At 43.8% G+C, this 27,042-nt stretch overlaps 1 protein-coding gene across 1 annotated transcript in view; it reads right to left on the bottom strand.

The window, feature by feature from the left end:
- Nucleotides 1-26,108, bottom strand: part of FAM131A (family with sequence similarity 131 member A) — a gene marked incomplete at both ends in the record, with an annotated part of 76,532 nt that extends 50,424 nt beyond the window's left edge. The window contains 2 exons of the mRNA XM_083364864.1: nucleotides 452-591; nucleotides 26,078-26,108. Of these exons, the coding sequence (XP_083220990.1) occupies nucleotides 452-591; nucleotides 26,078-26,108 (171 nt within the window). The remainder of the gene's footprint in view (nucleotides 1-451; nucleotides 592-26,077) is intronic.
- Between the last annotated feature and the right edge of the window lie 934 nt (nucleotides 26,109-27,042).

Raw genomic sequence — 27,042 nt, 5'->3', positions numbered from 1 at the left:
TCCAGCACACGCCCACAGAAACCGTCATTTCACATCTGCAGATGCACCAACCGCCCGCTCGGTCTACCCGAGCTGCTTCAGTCTGTCCTGTGAACACAACCCCGGCGTACATCTTGCCCTTCGGCCGGGCATCACCAGGGTCCATTTTTCCTCCCTCCTTGCCAAAGGGGGGGGGGAACCGTAAGCCCGAGAGGACAGCAAGAATCCCCCAGCCAAGAAAGTTGGCAAGTTTGGATCAGATGGAGACATTCAAGCAGACAGCTCACTACTGAGGCTCCTTCAACTGGGATCCCTTGGCCCTGGGCAGGGGTTGGACTTGATGACCTCCGTGGCCCCTTCCAACACTAGGATTCGTTGCTTTCTACCAGTCTCCGTGGCAGAATCACCCTGATTGTGGCACCCCGTGCAAAAAAAACAGTGGGCCTACGAGGAGAGCAATTAAAACAGGCACCTCAAGAAAGTCCTGGCTGTCCACAGAGTTCTGACGCACCAACCTGCGCACCAGTGAGGTCCGAGTGTGGCCCAAGGATGAGAGGGCAGGCAAAGATTTCGCCTCCGTCCACTCCACGTGCAACGTGTTGTCCACAGCCACTGCAGGGGAGAGCAGAGAGTGAGGTCAACCTCCTGGGCGCCACAAGAGGGAGACAGAGAGCAATCCCTTAAAGTAGCGCTTGTCAACCTGGGCAACTTTAAGATGTGGGGACTTCAAGTCCCAGAATTCTCCAGCCAGCATGATGGCAAGGGAATTCTGGGAGCTGAAGTCCGCACATACTGGCTGGGAAACACTGGTCTAATGCATATGTTCACTGACACTAAGCAACGGACAAATAACTGGCTGGGGAATTCTGGGAGTTGAAGTCCTCATAATGGCTGGGGAATTCTGGGAGTTGAAGTCCTCACATAATGGCTGGGGGATTCTGGGAGTTGACGTCCTCACTTAATGGCTGGGGAATTCTGGGAGTTGAAATGCTCACATAATGGCTGGGGAATTCTGGGAGCTGAAGTCCACACATACTGGCTGGGAAACACTGGTCTAATGCATATGTTCACTGACACTAAGCAACTGGCTGGGGAATTCTGGGAGTTGAAGTCCTCATAATGGCTGGGGAATTCTGGGAGTTGAAGTCCTCACATAATGGCTGGGGAATTCTGGGAGTTGAAGTCCTCACTTAATGGCTGGGGTATTCTGGGAGTTGAAGTCCTCACATCTTAAAAGGTGCCCAGGCTGGAAAAAACCACACACACACACACACACACACACACACACACACACACACACACCAAATCAGGCCTCTCCGTTCCTGATTTCCTCAATGGTGGCAAGTGTCAGTACTGACTAAGTTTCTTCATGCTGTTGTAAATTCAAATAGCTACCAAACGAATGACGGTAAACTGAGGACTACTTGTAATGGATTTCTTTCTTTACCAGCTTCCTATCACAGATAGGCCGGCATATGGCCTTGGTGGCGCAGTGGGCTGATGCCTCCTTAAGTAACACCAGCTGCCTGCAATTAGTGCAGGTTCGAGTCCCACCAGGCTCAAGGTTGACTCAGCCTTCCGTCCTTCCGAGGTAGGTAAAATGAGGACCCAGATTGTTGGGGACAATTAAGCCGACTTTGTAATAATGCCGCTTGGGGGGTGTGTGTGTGAAAGCCCTAATAAGCAGGGATATACATAGAATGAAGGCTACTGCTAAGCTTGTAAGCCGCCCTGAGTCTTCGGAGAAGGGCGGGATATAAATGGAATTAAAATAAATAAAATAAATATCACCCGTAAAGCACCTGAAGGCAGGACAAGAAGTAAGGGGTGGGGGGGAAGGGAGGGAGAAGTTCCAACCTAGAATTAAGGAGAAATTTCCTGACGGTGAGAACAATCAATCAGTGGAACGGCTTGCCTTCAGAAGTTCTGGATCCTCCATCACTGGAGGCTTTAAAGAAGAGATTGGACAGCCACTGATCAGGCATGGTGTGGGATCTTCTGCTTAAGCAGGGGGGGTTGGACTAGAAGACCTCCAAGGTCCCTTCCAACTCTGGCTTTCTGCAGAACGACCAGCGGCAAAGTGGATGGACTTACAGTAGCAAGTGAGACGTTGCCTGAGTGTGTAAAACCTTACTGACTAGTAGCCGAGATTCAAAGCGTTCGATCTGGGTGGTCCACCTTTTAGAGGAGCTTTCCAAAGAGAGCTGCCACCAGAATGCCTCCAGCTGAATCGTGGATCAGGTGGGTAATTGGCAAAATACCGGCCAGAGAGTTTGCTTTGGGTTTATTTGTTTCGTTTTGCCGTTAGCAGTTTACATTCAACCTAAGAAATCATTTCAAAAGAGCAGAAGGCTTTTTTTTTGGTGAAGTTTATTTATTTATTTATTATATTTTTATACCGCTCTTCTCCCGAAGGACTCAGGGCGGTGTACAGGGCGATAAATACAAAAACAGGATACAAAAGTTAAAAGCGATTAAATAAATGCCCAAGGTTAAAACAATAATTAAGATGTATTAAAACCCCAAGTTTGCACAGGTGGAGTGTGATGTTCTTGCCCTTAGTCACAAAGTGCAGCACAGGATACGCGAGAAGGCCCTGATATCCTTGACTTATGACCACAGTGGAGCCCTCAATGGTTACTAAGTGAGACAGCTGGTAAGGGAGCTTTGGCCCATATTACCACCTTTCTTGCCACAGCTGCTAAGTGAATCACTGCAGTCGTTAAGTTAGTGGCGTGGCTGTTAAGTGAATCTGGCTTCCCCTCTGACTTTTGAGCCATGTCGGTGGCGATGGGTTCCTTGTTTATATACGGCAGCTTGCACTGCCAGTGTTGCCAAGGAACAAACCCCACACTCTCTAGCACTGATGATGTTACCTAGGTGGGTAATGAAATGTCTGTAAGCAAACAGCCAAGCTCAGAGGGCGCTAAGGACTCTGCAGGTGGAACAAATCCTTGAAACATTCTTCTTTTTTTAATGTCCTACACTGCAACCCCATAGTGGCAAAGAGAGACTTGTAACTTTGGGTCTGGACCAGCTAATTCTGAGAACGTGGAGAGCTTCCACTTTGCAATTGGACGGCTCTTTCTCTCAGGCATGCTTCCCCGCCTCCAGCTATTAAAAAGAAATTGTTAAGAGTGCAGCCGAGCTCACAGAGTAATCTGAAGGGAGAGGCGAGAACGAGAGCCACTCCAGTTTGATCCAAGCGTGAGAGTTAGCATGCCCCACAAAGCACAGATCCTAAAGAGTTTCAACCTCAACCCTGGCTGTTCTTTGGAAGCGTTGAAAGAAAAAAAAAATCTTCAGAAAGAGAGAGAAGCCTAGGCAGAAGGAAAGAAGAGAGGAGATCTGAACTGAGCCAGCATTTCTTTCTGAGAAGAGAGGATGCATCCGGCTGCAGGAATCTGCCTTCCGTGCAAGGAAGGGACGCTGCGTTCCAAATAGATGAGCCATTAATTTTCTAGAGTGTTACTGCTACTGTTGTACCCAGGAGGTGCCAGCAGCTTTTGCAGAAAATAGCACAGCTCTTTTCTCTTCCCCTGTCAAAGCACTAACAAAAAAGAAGTTTATAAGACGCAAGGCTAGTTCTGTGCTCTTTACTTATAAGTTGAGTAGGAGATCCAGAGTCAAACTAGTAATAATTGACCTCCCAGATGACTGACTCGGACAAAGGTCAGCCTGCAAGGCCCATCCCTGAAGACACCGTGACCAGGCCAGATCCAGCCAGCCATGTCAGTCTGACTTTTGGCAGTCAGGAATAAATGACATCAAAAGAGGAGATGAATTGGGGGTGGGGGCGGGGAGGTGGGAGAACGTTATTCCTTGTGAGAAAAATTTGTTTGCTACTCATCATTTTTTGTACTCCCTGGAGCAATTAACGATGAGGGCTGAAGTACCGCTGTAAATCTACAGGAATTTATTTGGAATGTTTAGCTCAGGGGTCTTCCAACGTGGCCCTTTTATGACTTGTGGACTTCAACTCCCAGAATTCCTCAGCCAGTGTACCTGGCTGAGGAATTCTGGGAGTTGAAGTCCACAAGTCATAAAAGGGCCACGTTGGAAGACCCCTGGTCTAGCTTAATATTTTGGGTGAAGCCTACCATTCATGGCCCTCCATTCATGGAGCCTTGGTGGAGCAGTGGGCTAATGCCTCCTTAAGTAACACCAGCTGCCTGCAATTAGTGCAGGTTCGCATCCCACCAGGCTCAAGGTAGACTCAGCCTTCCATCCTTCCGAGGTAGGTAAAATGAGGACCCAGATTGTTGGGGGCAATTAAGCTGACTTTGTAATAATGCCGCTTGGGGTGTGTGTGAAAGCCCTAATAAGCAGGCATATACATAGAATGAAGGCTACTGCTAAGCTTGTAAGCCGCCCTGAGTCTTCGGAGAAGGGCGGGATATAAATGGAATTAAAATAAATAAATAAAAAAATAGAGAAGAATCCAGAAGTTGTATTTGAGAAGCACATGACGTGGATTTTGTAACTTGTTAACTAACGTAGTTACTTTGTATTTTAATTTGACTTATTTTTCTCCCTTTTCAAAGGATGTTAAGGCTCATTACAGACTGGAATGTACGAAAACATTTTATCCTCTTGCTGTATGGATTGACTGATAACTTCTAACACTCCTAAACTGAAAGAGGTGGATGGATAGATGGATAGATGGATGATACTTATCTCCTGACAAGTAAAAAGTTTATTAGTGCTAATTGTCTCTTCGTGAACCCCAAACAATCTTTTTCCTTAAATTTTACGCCCCTTCTAATGTCAAGGGTGGCTCAGTGGATTAGGACGCTGAGCTTGTCGATCAGAAGGTAGGCAGTTTGGCAGGTCGAATCCCGAGTGCCGCATAACAGAGTGAGCGCCTGTTACTCGTCCCAGCTTCTGCCAACCTAGCAGTTCGAAAGCACGTAAAAATGCGAGTAGAAAAATAGGGACCACTACGGTGGGAAGGGAACAGCGTTCCATGCGCCTTTGGCAACCAGTCATGCCGGCCACATGACCACGGAGACGTCCTCGGACAAGCGCTGGCTCTTCGGCTTTGAAACGGAGATGAGCACCGGCCCTTAGAGTCAGAAACGACTAGCACGCATGTGCGGGGGAACCTTTACCTTTACTTTCTAATGTCAGACCTCATTTTAATGAACACGTGTGATATTATGCGATGCAAATATGTAACCTGTTTCACTACATGTAACAGACTGACTGGGCCAAGGGGAGGTCACTTCTGTCCTGTCCAATCACTTTCATTTTCTTTGCTGTCTTAATTATAAAAGGGAATGTAAGGCGGGGGGGGGTCTCGAAGTTCTCCCTTTTCATAGGGGGATCCCACTTTATCAGGGTACCCTAGTAAATTATATTTAAATGATCTTCCAACTTGGTTACTTATTGGGAAAGGTAAAGAGAGAGAATTTAGATCCAGATTTGGCTATCAATTCAAACAATGTATTTGGTTAGGTTGCCAAGCCTTGCTAATTATGCAAAGCCCATGGGGGGGGGCTGCTTGCTCCAAATTATATCAGTTACGTTATTTGAAATACATGTGATAGGCTGCAGGTGTCCTCGTGCATACATTTGAAATTCAAATTCGATATGAAATATGATTTTGGAAAAAAAATGAAATTCCGTGGTGAGAAAAGTAAGGCTCTCTATTTAGGCATTAAAAACCAAATCTACAGTTATAGAAGAGAGTAGTAGTAACGGCGAGAGGGATGTAGGAGTCCTAGTGGACAATCACTTAAATAGGAGCCAGCAGTGTTTTGCAGCTGCCAAAAACGCCAATGCAGTCCTAGGCTGCATTAAGAAAGGGATAGAATCAATTTTACACGAAGTGTTAGTACCCCTTATTATGCCTCTGTAAGACCAAACTTTGATTTTTGCATTCAGTTTTGCTTGCCACAATATAAAAAAGATGTTGAGACTCTCTAGAAAGAGTGTAGAGAAGATCAACAAAGATTAGGGGCCTGGAGGCTAAAACCTATGAAGAACAGTTGCAGGAATTGGGTATGAAAAAAGGACTAGAGGTGACATAATAGCAGTCTTCAAATATTTGAGGGGCTGCCACAAAGAAGAGGGGGTCCACCTATTCTCAAGAGCACCTGAAGGCAGGACAAGAAGCAACGGATGGAAACTTATCAAGGAGAGAAGCAACTTAGAAATAAGGAGAAATTTCCTGACAGTTAGAACAATTAACCAGTGGAACGACTTGCCCCCAGAATTTGTGGGTGCTCCAACACTGGAGATTTTAAAGAAGAGATTGGACAACCATTTATCTGAAATGGTATAGGATTTCCTGCTTGAGCAAGGGGTTGGACTAGAAGACCTCCCAGGTCCCTTCCAACTCTGTTATTCTGTTACATTTCCTTAGAATTAAAATCTCTTCTAATGTTTCCAGAAATTCTACAACAAAAAGAGTTTTACTTTTCTTTTTTTAAGAGGGGAAAAAAATGGGGCGGAAAAATGAATTTTTTTTAATGCACTCCTTATCCCTCTCAAATATTTTTGGCCTTTTTGCAACACAAATTGTTCGTCTGATGCATAACGTTGTTCTCCAAATCATCACGATATCTGCTGCATTAAATTTAGAAGAGCAGTGGAGATGGCTAATTTTCCAAACAAGATATTAAATGAGTAAGAACTGTAATTTTGCAATAGCTCATGACAATGCTGTGGCTAAAATAGAATTTGATATTCTAATTTTAGGCATCTTAAAGATACTGGGTTTAGTAAGAGAGTTGCAGAGGCCAAGCTGTCCCCTCTTCTTCATAATTGGGGAAGTGGGATGCTTCTAAATCAGTGACTTATTTTAATACGTAATATAATGCCAGGAAAGGTGGAATGGAAGAGAATAGAATGATCAGCAACATGGATGGAAACTAACCAAGGAGAGAAGCAACCTAGAACTAAGGAGAAACTTCCTGACAGTTAGAACAATCAATCAGTGGAACAATCTGCCTCCAGAAGCGGTGAATGCTCCAACACTGGAAGTTTTTAAGAAGAGACTGGACAGCCCTTTGTCCGAAATGGTATAGGGCTTCCTGCCTGAGCAGGGGGTTGGACTAGATGACCTCCAAGGTCCCTTCCAACTTTATATTATTATTATTATTATTATTATTATTATTATTATTATTATTATTATTATTATTATTATTATTGACAGGCTCAATCAAAGGGGCAATGGGGAGGGGGGGGGAGCCTGAAAGATGAGATTAGGAACAGACCATTATAGAGAAAATCTATCTCGGTGGTCAATATTCATTGACACAAATGTGAATGCACACAATCAGTGACAGCCCCACAAATCCAAAATACAAGTACAAGTAGTCCTCAGCTTACAACCATTTATTTAGTGACTGTTTGAAGTAATTCGGAATTTATTTGGAATGGCTAGCTTAATATTTTGGGAGAACCCAACCACTCATGGCCACTAGAGGACAGCAAAGAGAGATAGAAAATACTTAACACTTTGTTTCTCCCCCCCCAGTGGTCATAGAGGTTTTTGCAGCGTCGATTTAGTACAGGTACTCCTTGACTTACAACAGTTGTTTAGTGATCATTCGAAGTTACAACAGCACTGAAAAAAAGTCACTTAGGACCGTTGGTCACACCGGCACCCTCCCCACGGTCATGTGATCAAAATTCGGATGCTTGGCAACTGATTCATATTTATGACGGTTGCAGGGTGCCCGAGTCATGCGATCATATTTGCAACCTTCTGACAGGCAAAGTCGGTAGCAGAATTCACTCAGTTCAATTTACTTAGCAACTGTATGACACCTTTTCAGCCAGTTTCAGCATTCTATGGTCACGTGATGTGATTTATGACACTTTTTGTCAAAAACTGAGCTTTTCCAACTCTTTTCTGGGCTGGGGGGGTGGTTGGAAACAGGCTTGTTTAACAACGGTGGGTTCACTTAACAACGGCTAGAAAGAAAAGGTTATGAAATCAGCTCAGTCACGTGGTTGCCTTGAGTTGTAAATTATAAATTATGAGGGAAATTCCAGGGTCCTCTTTTTTCTTTAAGAAGGTCACTGCAAGTTTCTCATTTTCAGGGACTGAGGCTCAAGAAAAAAGCGGAGACGCTTTTGGGCTGGTGTTTGGCTGATCTAGCCACCATCCCTGCGCAAACCTACATGGCTAGATGGTGCATTAGAGACCCTTCAGACATGCAAGCAGGGTCTTATCAGAGTCTCTTGTTTCCAGGATATGCACTGGATTCCTAAATAGACGAATCCTTTAATTCTCTTACACGTAATAAAATATAGCCCAGCCCCACCATTTTTCAGCTCCCGGGGTTATGTAAGCTGTGTAGGTTGTTCTAAATTTTAAATAATTATCAAAAACTTCTTTTCTGGCGCGGTTTCTCTCTTTCCAAGACCTATTCAGAAGCAACAGAGGAAAGGCTGGCTTTGTCCCTTGAGCTGGCAATATCCCACCAGCAAGGAGGGTGACGTGGCGCCTTCCCTATGAATGCCAACCGGCTGGCATAAAGGAAGGTGGCAGAGGAAATTGTGTTATTTAACTGACCCATATTGCTCAGCCAATTCAGAGACTGGGGCTTTTCTCAATATTTCATAATGAGTATTTACTCAAGCTGAGAGAGGAAGAGAGAAGAGAAAAGAGAGAAGAGAGAAGAGAGAAGAGAGGGAGAGGAAGGGAGGGAGGGAGAGAGAGAGAGAGAGAGAGAGAGAGAGGGAGGGAGGGAGGGAGGGAGGGAGGGAGGGAGGGAGGGAGAGAAGAGCATTAAAAGTTTCCCCAAAGTATTGAACATTTGACTTTGGGAAAAGCGTGAAAGTATTATTAAGGAGGGATTTGCAAAGAAAATTATGCCAGGCTTTTTTTCCCTCTTAAGGGGACGTGGTGGCTCAGTGGGTTAGGACGCTGAGCTTGTCGATCAGAAGGTCGGCAGTTTGGCGGGTCGAATCCCGAGTGCCGCATAACAGAGTGAGCGTCTGTTACTCGTCCCAGCTTCTGCCAACCTAGCAGTTCGAAAGCACGTAAAAATGCAAGTAGAAAAATAGGGACCGCTCCGGCGGGAAGGTAACAGCGTTCCGTGCGCCTTTGGCATCTAGTCATGCCGGCCACATGACTACGGAGACGTCCTCGGACAAGCGCTGGCTCTTCGGCTTTGAAACGGAGATGAGCACCGGCCCCTAGAGTCGGAAACAACTAGCACGCGTGTGCGGGGGAACCTTTACCTTTACCTTTTACCTTTCTTCCATCAAGGTTGTCTTTAAATTCCTTTACAATTAATTCTTCGGGTTAGAGCAAACCTAGAATAGATTTAGGCATTTTACTGGCCTTTTTGGCTGTCCCTGTCCAGCCCACGTGAGGTCAGCCAGAAATTAGAAGTCAAATATAAATTTGATGCAGCTAATCAAAACGGTATAATTTACTGCTTTCTTATAAAGCGATAAAATTAATATTGAGCAGAATTAAGTTCAGCCTAGTGCTTCAGCTCTCCATAACTGTTGCAGTTTCTTAGGTGGCCCCTTGGGGTAATGATGATGATGATGATGATGATGATGATGATGATGATGATGATGATGATGGTGGTGGTGGAAGGGACCTTGGAGGTCATCTAGTCCAACCCCCTGCTCAGGCAGGAAACCCTATGCCATTAATGAAGTGCCCACCCCTGAGTTACAGCTACAGGTAAGTACTTGAATTACGACCACAATTGAGACTAAAATTTGCTTGTCAGAAGGTCGCAAGAGGTGATGATATGACCCTGGGACACTGCAATGGTCATAAATATGAATTAGTTGCCAAGCGTCTGAATTTGGATCAGGTGACCATGGGGATACTGTAAGTGTGAAAATGGTCATAATTCACTTTTTCCAGTGCTGTTGTATCTCTGAATGATCACTAAACCACTGTTGTAAGTCAAGGAGTACCTGTACTAAATCTAGGCTGCAAAAACCTATATGACCACTAGGGGGGGAGGAACAAAGTGTTAAGTATTTTCTGTCTCTCTCTGCTGTCCTCTAGTGGCCATGAATGGTAGGGTTCACCCAAAATGTAAAGCTAGCCATTCTAAATAAATTCCTGTAGATTTTACAGCGCTCCTTCGGTCCTCATTGTTAATTGGTTCCGAGGGTCACGATGAGTATCAAAAATGATGAGTACCAAACAAATTTTTCCCATAAGGAATAATGCAGTGAGTCACAAGGCAGCCCACACCGACAATTTCTAGTTTGTGCACTGAATGCCAAAGAAACCCTGAGAACCAGAACAATTTGTTTTGCGTCAAAATGCACTGAGTACCAAATTCAACGAGTTGCAAAGCAGTCGAGTACCCAGGTACTACTGTAATTGTTTTTATTTATTTGTTCCTAAGATATGTATGCTGCCTCAGTCAGGCAAGTCTACGTGGCTTGCGAGACTAATAAAACATCCTGGGGCATCCTCAAGTATGGTCCGAAAAGTCAAGAGGTCAGCTGCAGCCACACAATCAAAGCCCCACTTTCTTTTTAGTAAAAGACAAAGAACTTTCTTGTGGCTTTCATCTTGATTTTTTTTTTCTTTTTGCCTTCCGAGCAGATGCCACTGAAAACATACAACAGAAGTAAACAGCAACGCAACCTTTACAGCTGTAACACGTACTCCAAATAACTCATGAAAGCATCGTAAATTCTAGCACCAGATATCCCCCAGGTATCTAACACCACAACTCTAAGTCTCAAAACTGCGTAGATAACATGATTTTTTTAAAAAAAAACCTTTGTAAAGTTTAATAACAAGGATGCCCTCCCATGAATTCTAACCACGATCCAACCAATTTCTCCTGCAAAAGCAACTCTCACAGTTTCTAGCCTGGTTCCTGTAGAACAGACATGTCAAACACAAGGCCCAGGGGCCCGATCCGGCCCGCGAAGTGGTTTCATGTGGCCCGCGAAGCCATCCTGGAAACAGTGAGGGAATGGCCCCCACTGCCTTGGCCCTGGCCCAGAGACCCTCCTTCTGCCAGAGACCCTCAGATCTGTCCCACTCCTGCCCAGGCCCCCATAGGCACCCTTGATGCAAACGATGTAGAGCTGGCCACGCCCACCCAGTAGGCCATACGCACTCTAGCCACGCCCACCCAGTAGGGCACGCCCACCCCGGCCACACCCACCCGGCCCCTTGAGGGCAACCACAATGCTGATGCAGCCCTCAATGAAATTGAGTTTGACACCCCTGCTGTAGAAGCTGCAGGTAAAAGCAGCTTTAGTATAATGTCTGAATTCAGCCTCAATCCACCACTCACAATGGCCCCAAGGTTGAACTGATTGATTTGGATTGACTGTTCTCTGTCAATACCAAGAGTTTTTTTCCGCTTGCTGAACTGACGTGTGTTTCATCCATCCTTGAGCCGGTCCAAACCTACCTCAGCATGAAATGAGCTACAGTCCCTATACTTACAACAGTGTGAAGTTACAACAGCACTGAAAAAAGCGACTTATGACGGCTTTTCACAATTATAACCATTGCAGAATCCCCCATGGTCATGTGATCAAAATTCAGGTGTTCCGAGTAAGGCTGCCTTTTGCAATTGACGGATGGTGAGGTTGTCAATGATGATGGGTGTTCAAGGGGTGGTCCAGTTGTTCTGGGATCGCACCCAAGGTGCCTATTATTACAGACTGATGACCATAGTTGAGCCCAAAATTTCTCTGGCTAAATAAGACAGTTGTTAAGTGAATTTTGCCCCCTTTTTATGACCTTTCTTGAAACCATTGCTAAGTGAATCATTGCACTTGTTAAGTGAGTGGTATGGTTGTAAAAGCGCCACATGGCTTCCCATTGGCTTGGCTTGTCAGAAGGTCACAAAGAGGGGATCACATGACCCCTAGGGCAGTGCAGCCATCATAGATATGAGCCGGTGGCCAAGCATCCGAATTTTGATCATGTGACCCTGCGGATGCTGCAACGGTAGTAAGTGTGAAAAACAGCCATAAATCACATTTTCAATGCTGTTGTAACTTTGAATGGTCATTAAAAATGCTTATAAGTTAAGGATTTTCTGTATTGGTACTAACTTTGCTTTCATTTGCCACTGTCATTCTATTTCTATTTGTATTGTTATTACTCATAGTACTGTAAGTTAAAGTAGTATTTATTAAATTATTTTGATGTAATAAATGTTGGGGGGGTTCTGAAACCTCATGAAGCCATTTGGTGAGCTGAAGAATAGAATAGAGTAGAAAAGAATAGAAAAGAGTAGTGTAGAGTACAAAATAGAATAGAACGGAATGGAACGGAACAGAACAGAATAGAATAGAATAGAATAGAATAGAATAGAATAGAATAGAATAGAATAGAATAGAATAGAATAGAATAGAATAGAATAGAATAGAATAGAATAGAATAGAATAGAATAGAATAGAATAGAATAGAATAGAATAGAATATATGGGGATGGTGCTGGGAATAGAATAGAATAGAATAGAATAGAATAGAATAGAATAGAATAGAATAGAATAGAATAGAATAGAATAGAATAGAATAGAATAGAATAGAATATATGGGGATGGTGCTGGGAATAGAATAGAATAGAATAGAATAGAATAGAATAGAATAGAATAGAATAGAATAGAATAGAATAGAATAGAATAGAATAGAATAGAATAGAATAGAATAGAATAGAAAATATGGAATGGCATGGAATAGAATAGAACAGAACAGAACAGAACAGAACAGAACAGAACAGAATAGAATAGAATAGAATAGAATAGAATAAAATAGAATAGAATAGAATAGGACAGGACAGGATAGGATAGGATAGGATATAGAATAAAATAGGATAGGATAGGACAGGACAGGATAGGATAGGATAGGATAGGATATAGAATAAAATAGGATAGGATAGGATAGGATAGGATATAGAATAAAATAGAAAATAGAAAATAGAATGGAATAGAATAGAATAGAATAGAATAGAATAGAATAGAATAGAATAGAATAGAATAGAATAGAATAGAATAGAATAGAATAGAATAGAATAGAGCAGAGCAGAACAGAACAGAACAGAATAATAGAATAGAATAGAATAGAATAGAATAGAATAGAATAGAATAGAATAGAATAGAATAGAATAGAATAGAATAGAATATTCGTTATTGGCCAAGTATTATTGGACACACAAGGAATTTGTCTCTGGTGCATCAGCTCTGAGTGTGCACACAAACAACAAAGTGATAAATCGTAAATCATAAGATGCAATCCTAAATCATAACATACAAATAACCAAGTGATAAATCATAACGAAAGATGAGAAGGTAATAGCAATACTTTAGTTTGCGAGAGTTTGGGGGCCCCGACTGTAGAAGATTTCCTTTCTGGTTTCAACTTGGAGACATGGCCCTAAGAACAAAGCCCTTCTGCACAGCATCCCAACCCCCCCCCAAAAAAAACCCGGGAATTCTTCTATTTAAGGGGGAGGGGGAGGAGGGAACATCAGAGCACGCTGAGTTCCAGTGAAAGTCACCAAGTCACCAAGATTCCGGCCACCGCTGCCAAGGCGCTCTCTGCTCTGCTCTAAACAGAGGCTCTTGAAGGATGGAAAGGAGTGTTTTAATTCCCCTGAGTTCAAAAGGCTGAAGGGCCTTGTGAAATCCCCCGTTGGGAAATGGAGACCCCAGCAGGTTTTCTACAGAGTGGCTTTTGATTTCGTTTGGTAGGCAGAAGAACAGGTTGCGCTGCCCTTTAGAAGCCGCGAGAGCCCAAACTGACTCGAGAACGGGCAACCAGGATGACGCTGCAGGATGGAAATCCGTTTTCCCAGTGACTTTGGGACGTGTGAAAGCCACCGCCTGCGTTCCCACATCATCATTAACTGAGCCGGATAATGAATCGGGATGCCCACCCAGGGTGGGTTTCTAACGTGGCTTTTATGTGTTGGGAGAATCCAATCCACCTTCAATTAGCTTGTGCTGCATTATATGGTTCACACCCAGAAAAATGGGTTAGCTCAGAAACAGAAAGAATAGAATAGAATAGAATAGAATAGAATAGAATAGAATAGAATAGAATAGAATAGAATAGAATAGAATAGAATAGAATAGAATAGAATAGAATAGAATAGAATAGAATAGAATAGAATAGAATAGAATGGAATGGAATTACAAATAAGAATAGAATAGAATAGAATAGAATAGAATAGAATAGAATAGAATAGAATAGAATAGAATAGAATAGAATAGAATAGAATAGAATAGAATTACAAATAAGAATAGAATAGAATAGAATAGAATAGAATAGAATAGAATAGAATAGAATAGAATAGAATAGAATAGAATAGAATAGAATAGAATGGAATGGAATTACAAATAAGAATAGAATAGAATAGAATAGAATAGAATAGAATAGAATAGAATAGAATAGAATAGAATAGAATAGAATGGAATAGAATTACAAATAAGAATAGAATAGAATAGAATAGAATAGAATAGAATAGAATAGAATAGAATAGAATAGAATAGAATAGAATAGAATAGAATAGAATGGAATGGAATTACAAATAAGAATAGAATAGAATAGAATAGAATAGAATAGAATAGAATAGAATAGAATAGAATAGAATAGAATAGAATAGAATAGAATAGAATACTTTAGTTTGTGAGAGTTTGGTGGCCCCGACTGTTGAAGATTTCCTTTCTGGTTTCAACTTGGAGACATGGCCCTAAGAACAAAGCCCTTCTGCACAGCATCCCAACCCCCCCCCCCAAAAAACCTGGGAATTCTTCTATTTAAAGGGGAGGGGTCATATTTATGATGGTTGCCGTGTCTTGGGGACGCGATCGCCTTTTATGACCTCCTGACAAGCAAAGTCACTTTTTTCAGGGCTGTTGTAACTTTGAACGGTCACTAAACCAACTGTTGTAAATCGAGGACTAGAAATTGCTAGAAATAGCTTGAAATTGTCTTCCTCTAGGCACCAATCGGAGTTGCAAGAATTCTGATCACTGCTAAATGGCAGCAGAAATTTCTCGGTATGTAGTTGGGATTCTAAGTTGTGTGCCCACTCTGTAGCCCTGGAACAATTAGTCCAGAGTTTAATTTTGGCAAGCATCCTTTTTGACACTTAATTGGGATTTTTTTTTCTGTTTACTTCTTATCAATCATGGCTGGGCCTTTGGCAGTGAAGGAATAACTCCTCTTAATTGCCTGAAGGGTGTTTTTCTGTCTTAGAGTAGAAAGTAATTCTGTTTTTCTCTCTTTTCTCTCCAAAGAAGTAAAAGAAATTCTTCAAGAAAGAAAGAAAAAAAGAAAGAAAGAAAGAAAGAAAGCAAGCAAGCAAGCAAGCAAGAAAGAAAGAAAGAAAGAAAGAAAGAAAGAAAGAAAGAAAGAAAGAAAGAAACCAAGAAGATCAAGGGAAGATTATTGAATGCACAAATAAGAAGTTGTTTGTTACTTCCATATTAGATGTGATTCTAATTGTGCAACACACTTAACCTGATTTTTGCATTTATCCTTTTGTCTCTGGGATTTCGCACAATACACTGAATAATGGCAACCACGACAGCCAACCCTTGCTTAGCCAATTATACAAATGAAGCTGCTCCAACTTGACCCGATTTCATTAAGCATATTATGTGAACAGGCAGGCAGGGAAGCAGGTAACAGGCAGCACTGGAAAGGGGAATGTTTTAATTAAAGGCACAGAAACCCCTGCAAAGCTTTCAGGGCTGCCCACCTCACAATGCAATGGCTTTGGATTACTCCATCCTCGTCAAACGTCTCCATTCTGAGAGATTTATACTCTGGCAGGACAATATTGAAAAACGTTCGATTGTTCAGACCTGATGATGCCTGCATTGTTTGGATCCTCGCCGACATGTGAAGCCAAAAAAAAAAAAAAAAGAAGTAGCCAATCCAGAACAACCAAGCAACTTCAACATTCACGGAGACAGAGGACATGAGCCGATGAAGCTAATGCATTCGGACAGAGTGCCCTGGAAGACAAAGCTTTCCTTTGCCTTGATTGTCAGCAACCAGTCAGATGCCATCAAACGAGGGCTTACAGCCCCTCGGCCTCAAAGAAAGCCAGTCCCAAGAGGAAAAAAATAGAAGTCTCCCCTCCCCACCTTGATGCCATGTCTTCAGTTAGGAGCCAACACCTTTGCCAGCTTGCCTGAGGATCTCTTTTGGTGATTGGGCCAAAAAGGAGAAGAACAAGCTTTGATGGGTTTTGTGCTGAGCAGATGGGGCTGGGTTGGATGGAATCATGAGCTGGAGTCAAGGCAATGGTTCCACCAAACAAAACATCAAACCATGACTCCAACTGAGAAGAACCAGGCTAGAATCTAGGACAGGGGTGGGCAACTGTGCCAACTTTACCACCTGTGGACTTCGACTCCCAGGATTCCTGAGCCAGCCACACTAGGTTAGGAAATCTGGGAGTTGACGTTGCCATAGTTACCCACCTCTGATCTAGCAGCTCTCGTTCCCAACCCTGCCAAGCTCATTTGCTCTAGAAAGCCCAGTGAAATTGTCCTACAATTATTAATGTGTGGCAATGAACGATTATTTAGTGCTAATAAATCTGCTCATCAAAGGGAACCAGATGCTTTGGGCTTCAGCAGAGGATAGCTGTCAGCCATTTTTGTCTGCTATTTCCCCCCCAGAATAAAAGGATGCATGTGGATGGGGTGGGCGAGAACCATGTCCATATAAAAAAAGAAATACATATGTCCCACAAGACAGAATATATAGAATAACAAAGTTGGAAGGGACCTTGGAGGTCTTCTAGTCCAACCCCCTACTCAAGCAGGAGACCATTTCAGACAAATGGTTGTCCAATCTCTTCTTTAAAAACCTCCGGTAATGGAGTACCCACAACTTCTAGAGGTAAGTTGTTCCACTGATGAATTGTTCTAATTGTTAGGAAATTTCTCCTTAATTCTAGGTTGCATCTCTCCTTGGATAGCTTCCACCCTGTTGCTTCTTGTCCTGCCTTCCGGGGCTTTGGAGAATAGATTAACCTCCTCCCTCCTGTGGCAGCTCCTCAAATATTGGAAGACTGCTATCAGGTCACCCCTTAATCCACACATTACAAAAAAAAAGCCAAAAGCTTCTGGATCAGGATATCTGAGCTGCAGGATCTTCTTCCGCTCCACCAACACTCTGAGGAGCATAACAGGCTTCTCACCCCCTGCCCATCTGTCTCAAGATTTCTGTCCCAAAAAGAGCCTGGAAAGGCTACAGGCGCAGTGTTTCTTTCCAAGCGCTTTGAGAAAGCAAGCCAGTTTGAGCAAGTTTCTAGTTCTCATGCCGGAGCTGGCAGAAATCCTCTCTTGCCCTGCCCAATATTATTTCCTGCACCGAAGTAGGTAACTGTTTCCTGCGCTGGCGCCAAATGAGCATGTTTTCCCTGTTTTAATTTCTGATTTGGAAAAGAAACAAGACGGTGTGGATTCCATTTTGAAAAGAAGAAAAAAAAGCCACAGAGAGAAAATACTAAGGCCCGTTTTGAGTTTTTCACAGTGCTGACCGAACAACTCTCAAAGCAAGGGTTTTTCACTTCATTGTCCCGGTCGAGAACGTGCTAGGATATAGAAAATGCATTTTGGCAATAGTCTTACAGAATAAAACCTCCTGAAGACATTTAATCCTTGTTACAGCATCACACCCCGGGTTTATAGCCCAATCCTGTATTTATTACGAAGTAAAAATCTGCTAAATTCAGTTATGCTTACCCACCAATTAAGCATGCATAGATCTGCTGACTTCGGTTGCAATCGGAAACATTTTTACTAGGAAGTAAACACCGGGGGAATTCAGCCGTGTACATTTTCTGATTAAACCAACATAGCGTGGGGTTTCAAACTGAAAAGTCGCTGCTTGAAAATGTGCCTCTGGTGTACAGTCAATAGCAAACATTTGGTATTATGTTCTTATAAGATGCTTAACCAGGACTGTTATAGACCTGGTGACTGCATTCTCACAAAAGCTTGGTTAAATTTGGGGGGGGGGTTAATATGTTGTGTACGAGGACGTGGTGGCTCAGTGGGTTAGGACGCTGAGCTTGTCGATCAGATGGTCGGCAGTTTGGTGGGTCGAATCCCGAGTGCCGCGTAACAGAGTGAGCGCCTGTTACTCGTCCCAGCTTCTGCCAACCTAGCAATTCGAAAGCATGTAAAAATGCAAGTAGAAAAATAGGGACCAATACGGTGGGAAGGTAACAGCGTTCCGTGCGCCTTTGGCGTCTAGTCATGCTTGCCACATGACCACGGAGACGTCCTCGGACAAGCGTTGGCTCTTCAGCTTTGAAATGGAGATGAGCACCGGCCCCTAGAGTTGGAAACGACTAGCACACATGTGCGGGGGAACCTTTACCTTTACCTAATATGTTGTGTGAACTCAACTTGCCCTGATTACTCTGTCAGGGCATTGTGCAGAGGGATTAATTCCTTAACCAGGGTAAAATATTAAATGAATATAGTTTATGTCCTCCCCAGAATGTCACCCTCATTACCTTTGGCTGATCTAAATAACGATAAGCTATATTAGGAAGCTTAATATATAAAATACATTCATTAATGTAAATAAAATACATTCCGGGCAAGCAACTCACTCAAATGGCCTCGCGTCATTTAAAATAGTGAGCACTTCCTGCTTACGACGAGACAACAAAATTCCATATCTATTTTAAAACATTAAAAAATAAATAAATCTGGAACTTATTTATATTCTACTTTCACTCATTCAAACACAAAACCCAATGAATTGGAAGCAATTAAAATTCATTAACAACCAAAAATCAAGGAATAAACAAAACATCCTATCTCGGCACAAACGTCAGTTTGAAAATCAAATGTCTGATTCAGGGGTCTTCAAACTTGGCCCTTTTATGACACGTGGACTTCAACTCCCAGAACTCCTCAGCCAGCGTGCCTGGCTGAAGAATTCTGGGAGCTGAAGTCCACGAGTCATAAATGGGCCATGTTTGAAGACCCCTGGTCTTGTTAAAGTCTGGCAGATAGTCATTGTGAAAATTAAGCTTGTATCCTTTGTCAAGGCGTTCCAGAGGCTCTTGAGCAGGGGTGTCAAACTGCCGGCCCACGGGCTGGAGTGTCATGGAGAAACCGCGCCCATCCCATTTTCGGCAATGGGAAAAAGTTCTGATACGTCGCGCGACGTCACGTGACGTCACGAGTTTGACATGCCTGCTCTTGAGGATGGGAAGAGAGAAAGAATACAGGCAGTCTTCGACTTACAACAGCTTGTTTAGTGTCCGTTCAAAGTTACAACGGCGCTGAAAAAAAGTGACTTATGACCGTTTTTCACACAGCTGTTGCAGCATCCCCAGGGACACATGATCAATATTCAAACCCTTGGCAACCGACTCGTATTTATGACGGTTGCTGTGTCCCAGGGTCATGCGATACCCTTTTGCGACCTTCTGACAAGCAAAGTCAATGGAGAAGCTAGATTCATTTAACAACCTTCTCAGCTAATTAACCCCTCCAGCGATTGTCTTAACAACAGTGGCAAGAAAGGTCATAAAATGGGGCGAAACTGACTGAACAACTGTCTTTCTTAGCAGAGGAAATTTTGGACTCTTCCACGGTGATCATAAGCGGAGCACTACCTGGAGTTTCAAAGGCTGATAAGGGTGAATTAATTTTTTTCTTCAATTGCCTTATCCATATTTCTTGGGACTTCACTTTTACCAATACGTGCTTTTACCAATAGTTCTTCTTAAATCTTTCAAAGGGAGCATTGGCGGAGATTATGTCCTGTTGCACATCACAATCTGCTTTCATCTTGCCTGGCACCGACAGGCCACTTACAAAAGGGAGGAAATTGGGTTCTAAGGCATCGTTTCGAGATCCTGTCCATGCGATGTTCAAAAATCCGAAATCTCCCTACAGATTGTAAGCTTCTCTGCTGGTTTCCAGCAGGATTGCTACAAGGACCAGCTCAAAAAGCAGAGATGAACGGAAAGGAAGAGATGCCTTTCTGAACAACGGACAGAGGTGCCGTTAGGATATTCCTCGATTCTGGGATCTGGCAGTTATAGCGACGGAGGCTGAAGCTACGAGGAGAAGAGAAATAAATTCTCAGCTTTTGGATTACCAAAGGACGAGGCCGTCCGTCGGACTCCCTAAGGTCCAAGGTTGAATTCCTTGCTTAAAAAGGGAACCAAACGGATGAAATGGAAGGAGTCTATGTTCAGGTAGTCCTCTACATACGACCACAATTGACCCCACAATTCCGGTTGCCAAGCAAGACATGAAGTGAGCTTTGCCCCGTTTTATGACCTTTCTTGCCCCAGTCACTAAGTGAATCGCAGCAGCTGTTAGTATCAGGGTTGTTAAGGGAATCTGGCTTCCCCATGGGCTGTGTCAGAAGATTCGCAAAAGGTGATCACAGGATCCCCACCGTCATAAATACGAGTCAGTTGCCAAGCGTCTGGTTTTGATCACGTGACCACAGGCATGCTGCAAACGGTTGTATGTGAGAAAAACAGCCACAAGTCACTTATTTCAATGTCATTGTCACCTTGAACGGTCACTAAACAAATGGTTATATGTCAAGGACTACCAGTAGCCTAATCTTTCTTACTTTCCTCCCTCCCTGCCTGCCTTCCTATTTGATACACAAACACACAGATAGACAGACAGACAGACTTACGGAGATAGATAGATAGATAGATAGATAGAGATGGATGGATAGATATAGATATAGATATAGATATAGATATAGATATAGATATAGATATAGATATAGATATAGATATAGATATAGATATAGATATAGATATAGATATAGATATAGATATAGATATAGATATAGATATAGATATAGATATAGATATGGATGGACGGACAGACAGACAGACAGACGGACGGACGGACAGACAGACAGACAGACAGACAGACAGACAGATAGATAGATAGATAGATAGACAGACAGACAAGACAGAGATGTGTGTGTGTGTGTGTGTGTGTGTATAAAGGGAGAGAGAGGTGATAGATGATAGATGATAGAGGATGGATGGATGGATAGATAGATAGATAGATAGATAGATAGATAGATAGATAGATAGATATAGATAGATAGATAGATAGATAGATAGATAGATAGATAGATAGATGACAGACAGATAGACAGACAGTGACAGATTAGAGAGATGGATAGATAGATGATAGACAGATAGAGATGTGTGTGTGTGTATATATATAAAGGGAGAGAGAGGTGATAGATGATAGATGATGATGGATGGATGGATGGATAGATAGATAGATAGGTAGGTAGGTTGATAGATAGATAGATAGATAGATAGATAGATAGATAGATAGATAGATAGATAGATAGATAGATGAGAAAGAGCATTAAATATAATTTGGGTGTGCTTTTCGTGTTTTTGCTTATTGGGGATTTTTTTGCTTTTTTTTAAAGCAGATTTTCTTTGTTTTCTATAGTATCTCATTTCCTGTTCCTTTGTTATTTCCTCTTTATGTACTGTAGCACAGAGGACGGGTCTGTTGCCTTCACCATATTTTTCCCCATATTAGGTTTCTTCTTTAAAGAACTTTATGTATAAAGTGAATTGCCACATAACTCTCTTGGCATAGTTATGGCTATTCCGTTCATTTATATTTAAAAGTAATAACTAGCGTCTCTCAAGAAATGTTAACTGCAATGTTTTTTAAAGTTTAAAGGAGGAGAAATAACAATAGTTGTTATTATTATTATTATTAATAGAAATAATAATAGTTAATCCTAGCCCTGGTTTGAATAGTCTTTCCATAACTTGATTGCTTGGCATAAGTACTTCAAACCAAATTGCAAAATATTAAAAAAAGAGGAGAGATTCCAAAGGGTTTTTGCATAAAACTGGTGTTTATCCATGCAGATAAATAACTCAGTTCCAGCGCATTGCCTGCGTTCTGCTTTTCCCAACCTGACATCCTCCAGTTGGGACTACAATTCCCAGAGACCTTTGCCTGCTTGAAGCCCCAGCCTTTCTCACCCAGAACAAGCTCATATGCAGAAGGGAGGGTGTTGACAAGAGTACATTACCATCCAGTAGAGCAGGGGTCTTCAAACTTGGCCCTTTTATGACTTGGGGACTTCAACTCCCAGAATTCCTCAGCCAGCGTGCCTGGCTGAGGAATTCTGGGAGCTGAAGTCCCCAAGTCATAAAAGGCCCAGGTTTGAAGACCCCTGCAGTAGAGTGATGTAGCTCTACAGGTCTCATATAGGTAGTCCTCTACTTACAACCGTTGGTTTAACAAAGGTCTGAAGTTATGACAGTACTGAAAAAGGTAACTGACGACCAGTCCTTGCACAACCCTTGCAGCATCCCCATTGTCACATGATCACAATTCGGGCACTTGGCAACTGCTATATTTTTACAACAGTTGCAGTATCACTCATCTCAACATGCCCAGGGGGCATATATAAGTTGTTATGGTATCCACCACCTCACAGAAAAAGGATGAGAAGTGCTTGCAGCTTTTTTTTTTTAAATGGTCTGGAATGAGAGAAATTTACCGACTAGGTGTAGTTTTCTATCCTTCTAAGACTGACCACAGAAATACTCCAGACGTAAGGGTGAAACAAGTTGGAAATTTATAGAAGGGAATATCTGTAGCTCGGGCTTGAACTGTAGGGTCTTCGGTGCTCTCTGAGCTTGGTCGTTTTCTTGCAGACGTTTTATTGCCCAACTAGGTAACATCATCAGTACTGGTGATATTATTTATTTTATTTTATTTTTATTTTTATTCCATTTATATCCCGCCCTTCTCCGAAGACTCAGGGCGGCTTACAAGAAATAGCTGCAAGAAAACATCCAAGCTGAGAGAGCACCAAGGATCCCAAAGTTGGGAATCTTTTTTTTCCTGAGTATCAAAACATAAGAGCCATGAAATGCTCAAGCTCAGCATCTGATGGCTACAAAGACTGACTAGATTTCTGTGGACGTTCACACGTAGGGCCTGAGATTGGTCATCCTAGGAACCTTCGCTTAGAGCAGAGGTCTTCAAATTTGGTCCTTTTATGACTTGTGGACTTCAACTCCCAGAATTCCTCAGCCAGGCACGCTGGCTGAGGAATTCTGGGAGTTGAAGTCCACAAGTCATAAAAGGGCCAAGTTTGAAGACCCCTGGTTTAGAGGCACACCATTTCTGATACCATCTCGGTTACCTTTAGCTACCTTGACTAGCAACTATTGATAGTCATGTCTATGAATCATGCATCTTGGGTTTGTCTAGACTAGGGAAAAGAAGGAGTAGAAGTGACAAGATAGCAGTGTTCCAATATTTGAGGCACTGCCCCAAAGAAGAGGGAGTCAAGCTATTGTCCAAAGTGCCTGAAGGTAGGACAAGAAGCCACGGATGGAAACTAACCAAAGAGAGAATCAACCTAGAACTAAGGAGAAACTTCCTGACAGTTAGAACAATTAACCAGTGGAACAACCTGCCTCCAGAAGCTGTGAATGCACCAACACTGGAAGTTTTTAAGAAGAGACTGGACAAGAGCCACTTGTCTGGAATGGTTATAGGGTCTTCTGCTTGGGCAAGGGGTTGGATTAGAAGATCTCCAAAGTCCATTCCAACTGTGTTTTATTCTGAAATTTCTGAAATCTCAGTTGCCGCTATTGTGCCTTGTAGCTGTAAATTCCATAGTTTGATTCCATTTTTATGGGAAGAAAATTGCCCTTTGGCCTCTGCCCATTCTCCCACCTTAGTTTGAGGGGGAGAAGGCAGAGATTTTTGGGAAATCACTGAGACCATTGTTATTCTGAAGAAATAGCATAAGGGAGGGGGACAGGAGATTATAGATAAGCATGGGGATGTCAAGCAGAAGGAACTTCTTAAAGGGCAAGAGAAACTCTTGACCAACAGACAACCATGCCAATGCCTACTTGAAAAAGACCAGTCCTGAAGCTTTAACCACGATGGCGGTATTTCAGCCCACAAAGACAGATAACTAGGCGACACAGATGAATGCTATTTTACCAACATTACCACAATGGATCCAGAGTCGGGTGTTTTTCCCCCCTAGAATTAAATAGACATGCAGCAGACCCATCGCTTGATTACTGAATGAACCCATTTTATGGATGCAGAGACTGCATTGATCCTTGAGCAGTCTAGGTCTGCAGAAGCCACTAACTCTCATCCTTCTCCAGGTTAAAATTAACCTTGCACTGTAAGCCTGGCGGGTTTTGAAGAACGCTGTGTGCGTATGCTTGCATATCAAGAGAAGCAGGCAAGCTTGGCATGATTTTGTGGATGCAGCCTGATTAACCTTATCATGGGAAAGTTGCCATCGATGACCAATAAACGAGGTATGAAAACAAATCCGTGCCTTCTCCTGGATCAACCACTGAATATCCAGAAAGGAAAATTCCTCTGGGTTTGGATCATTTGAGCACGCAGCAAAAGGCATGTGCACAAATGAATCCGTGAGAGAAGAAAAAAAATGAAGGGAGGGTTGTGGGTTTTTTTTCTTTCAAATGAGGCACATTGAGGGAGAGCCTTTACATGATGGTTGTTGAGTTCAATCAAGTTATTATTACCAAGATCACCGTCTTTCTCTTTTACACAAAACCTGCCTCTCTATTAAAATCTTGTAACGCTTTCAGCTTTTCTGTTCGTCCTAAGAAGCTGTTCTCTGAAACCCTCGTAGCCAAATTCTTTAAGCCCTCTTTGCTGTCCACCCCCTCAGTTTTGGAATTCCATCACTAAGAAGAGATTTGTACAGCAGGTCAATTTTTAATGCCAGATGAAGATTTCTGGGTCTTAGGCCGATTTTTGTTATTGTTGTTCTGTTACATTATTAATCGCATAAGGATTGTCCAATCTGCCTGCATGTTGGGGTTCTTGATGCCTTCTGCAAGCAGCGCGAAGAAGGCTCGGTGCGTTTGAAGAATGGGATATTAAAGTGTAAGTAAATACTCCTATACGGTATACTGTATGCAATTGTCTACATTACAGGTTTTCTTCTTCACCTTCCGGGCAAACTTTCTGCAACTGTTTCTAGGACTCTACTGTGCTCATTCTACACTCTTTGACAGCGTAGAATTACTCCAAGTAACTCAGAGGTAACTCCTGAGAGAGAAAAAGGACCAATTGTTCTCAATTCCAAAGCAGCCGGAGAAGAAGGCTGGTGTCTAGCCAGTTATGAGGGATAGGCCAGTAAGGAATTGTATATAATACTTCCAATTGGCGTGGAACAGCTACTCACTTCTGCAGACCGTGCCAGAGTTAGAGGGGACCCTTCTGGGAGGTTTACTCATAACCTACACACATCTTGCAAAGCCAGCCTCTTCTTTTGCATGCCATTATTTTCACTTGCCCTGCTAGGCTGGGAGAAGAATCTGCTATGTCCACCCAACTCTCAGGTGCGTACCCACAAAATACCCACTCCAAAGCTAGGACCACAACTCAGCTCAGGAGTATGGTTCAAGGGCTGACTTCTTCCTTCTTCCTTCCTTTTTGCACCCCGGAGTAGAAAATACAATTTGTCAATCTGGTTAATCGGCTGGGGTTCTCCGCCCCACCCCCTCTCCTGTCGCCTTTTTCTGCTTCTGGGATGGCAACTGATATTGGGGCGACGTGGGGGGGGCGGGGCGGGAGAGAGTGAAGGTCTGCTAAGGAGAACGGTTCCTTGGCAACGGCGAGTCTGCCCTCGCATGCTAATTGCGCCGGGCTTCGGCCGTAGTTGGCGACGCCGGGGCGAGGCGGGAGGGCGGAGAGCAATAACGCGAACGAAGGAGAACCCAACCTACGGACTGCTGGAGAGCTGTGGGGCCAGGCAGTCCGGCGAAAGCCAACTGTGCAACTGTCACTGACCAAGAGCTGCATGCCCACGCCAGGAGGACCTGCCACGCCAGCAGGAAGCAGGAAACCTAACTGGGCTCGGCTGAGCGCATCCCGCACACACACACACACACACACACACACACACACACACAAACACAAAGATTCCCCGCTCAGGTCGTTCAGGTTCCTTGCTATCACCTCCTCCCCCCACCACCCCCATTCTCCAGGGAGCACCCAGCATCTTCACCCGCCCATAGGGTGCCTGGTCCTGGTCCACGGCATATGCAGCCGCCTTCCTCCCCAGCCCCCACTTTCCACAACAATGAAGACAGTCTTACCGATGGGGGTTTTGGAGCCAATACAGCCCATAATCGACGGGGGCAATTTAGGATGGCGGTAAACCGTTGCTCCAGACCGCAAACATTGCCACAATCCCTCATGGGCCGGCAACTGGTAGGCAGGCAAACGGGGAAGCCGGTGGATGACCAGAGGAGCTCCTCTTCCTGGGGTTGAGCTGGCGATTGCCGCGAATGCCGGAGAGGTAGGTTGGGAAAATACAGGAGCGCGCGCACGCGCGAGCACTTTCACAAACACACACACACACACACAACCGCCAGCCTCCAGGAAGCGCGCTGGCTGGCTGTCTCCTCCCCGCTTCGGTTTCTGCCTCCTCGCCAAGCTGGCGTCTCGGGGACTTTGGGGCTGAGCCGCCTGCACGTTCGCCCACGTCACTGCTGCTAGCGCGAGTGGCGGGGTGGGGTGGGGTGGGGTAAGGTGGGGTGGGGGGAGGAGAGGCGGGTTGGTCAACAGCCGAAACCGCGCTCTCGCTTCAGCACCTTGGACAGCGGCGAGCGCACACGCCGGCTGCTTTCAGCACCTTGGACAGCGCCGATGGCCCTGCAAAGGCGCCGTGGGGTTGCCGGTTCGTGAGCAAATCCTGTTGGGTGTGAGTGACGGCTCAAATGAGATTGGGTAAAGCTGAACCAAGCCTCAGATTTGAGTGCCGTGGCTCCTGCAAGTGGCTTGGAAAGGCTTGGATCCTCCCTCCCTCCCTCCCCCGTTCGTATCTTCTGCTCTGCCGCTCCCCGATTCATTCCTCAGCTTAATGAAACTGAGTTAACCACCCTAAGAGGGGAAGGTGCTAGTCCCCAAGAAGACATTAGAGATGTGCAACAGAGATAGCAACCTTTCCCTCCAACTGATCTCTTTCTTTTTCTGACGCTCTTTCTCCAAAGCCCAGGGCTGGCTTTTGAGGGGTTTTTTCTCCGGGGCGTCTAGAACTCCCGTGACAAGTGGAGACGAG

The sequence above is a fragment of the Vipera ursinii genome (genome assembly GCF_947247035.1).
Source record: "Vipera ursinii genome assembly, chromosome: 5".
Classification (NCBI taxonomy): domain Eukaryota; kingdom Metazoa; phylum Chordata; class Lepidosauria; order Squamata; family Viperidae; genus Vipera; species Vipera ursinii.
This window is presented reverse-complemented; position numbering and strand designations above follow the sequence as displayed.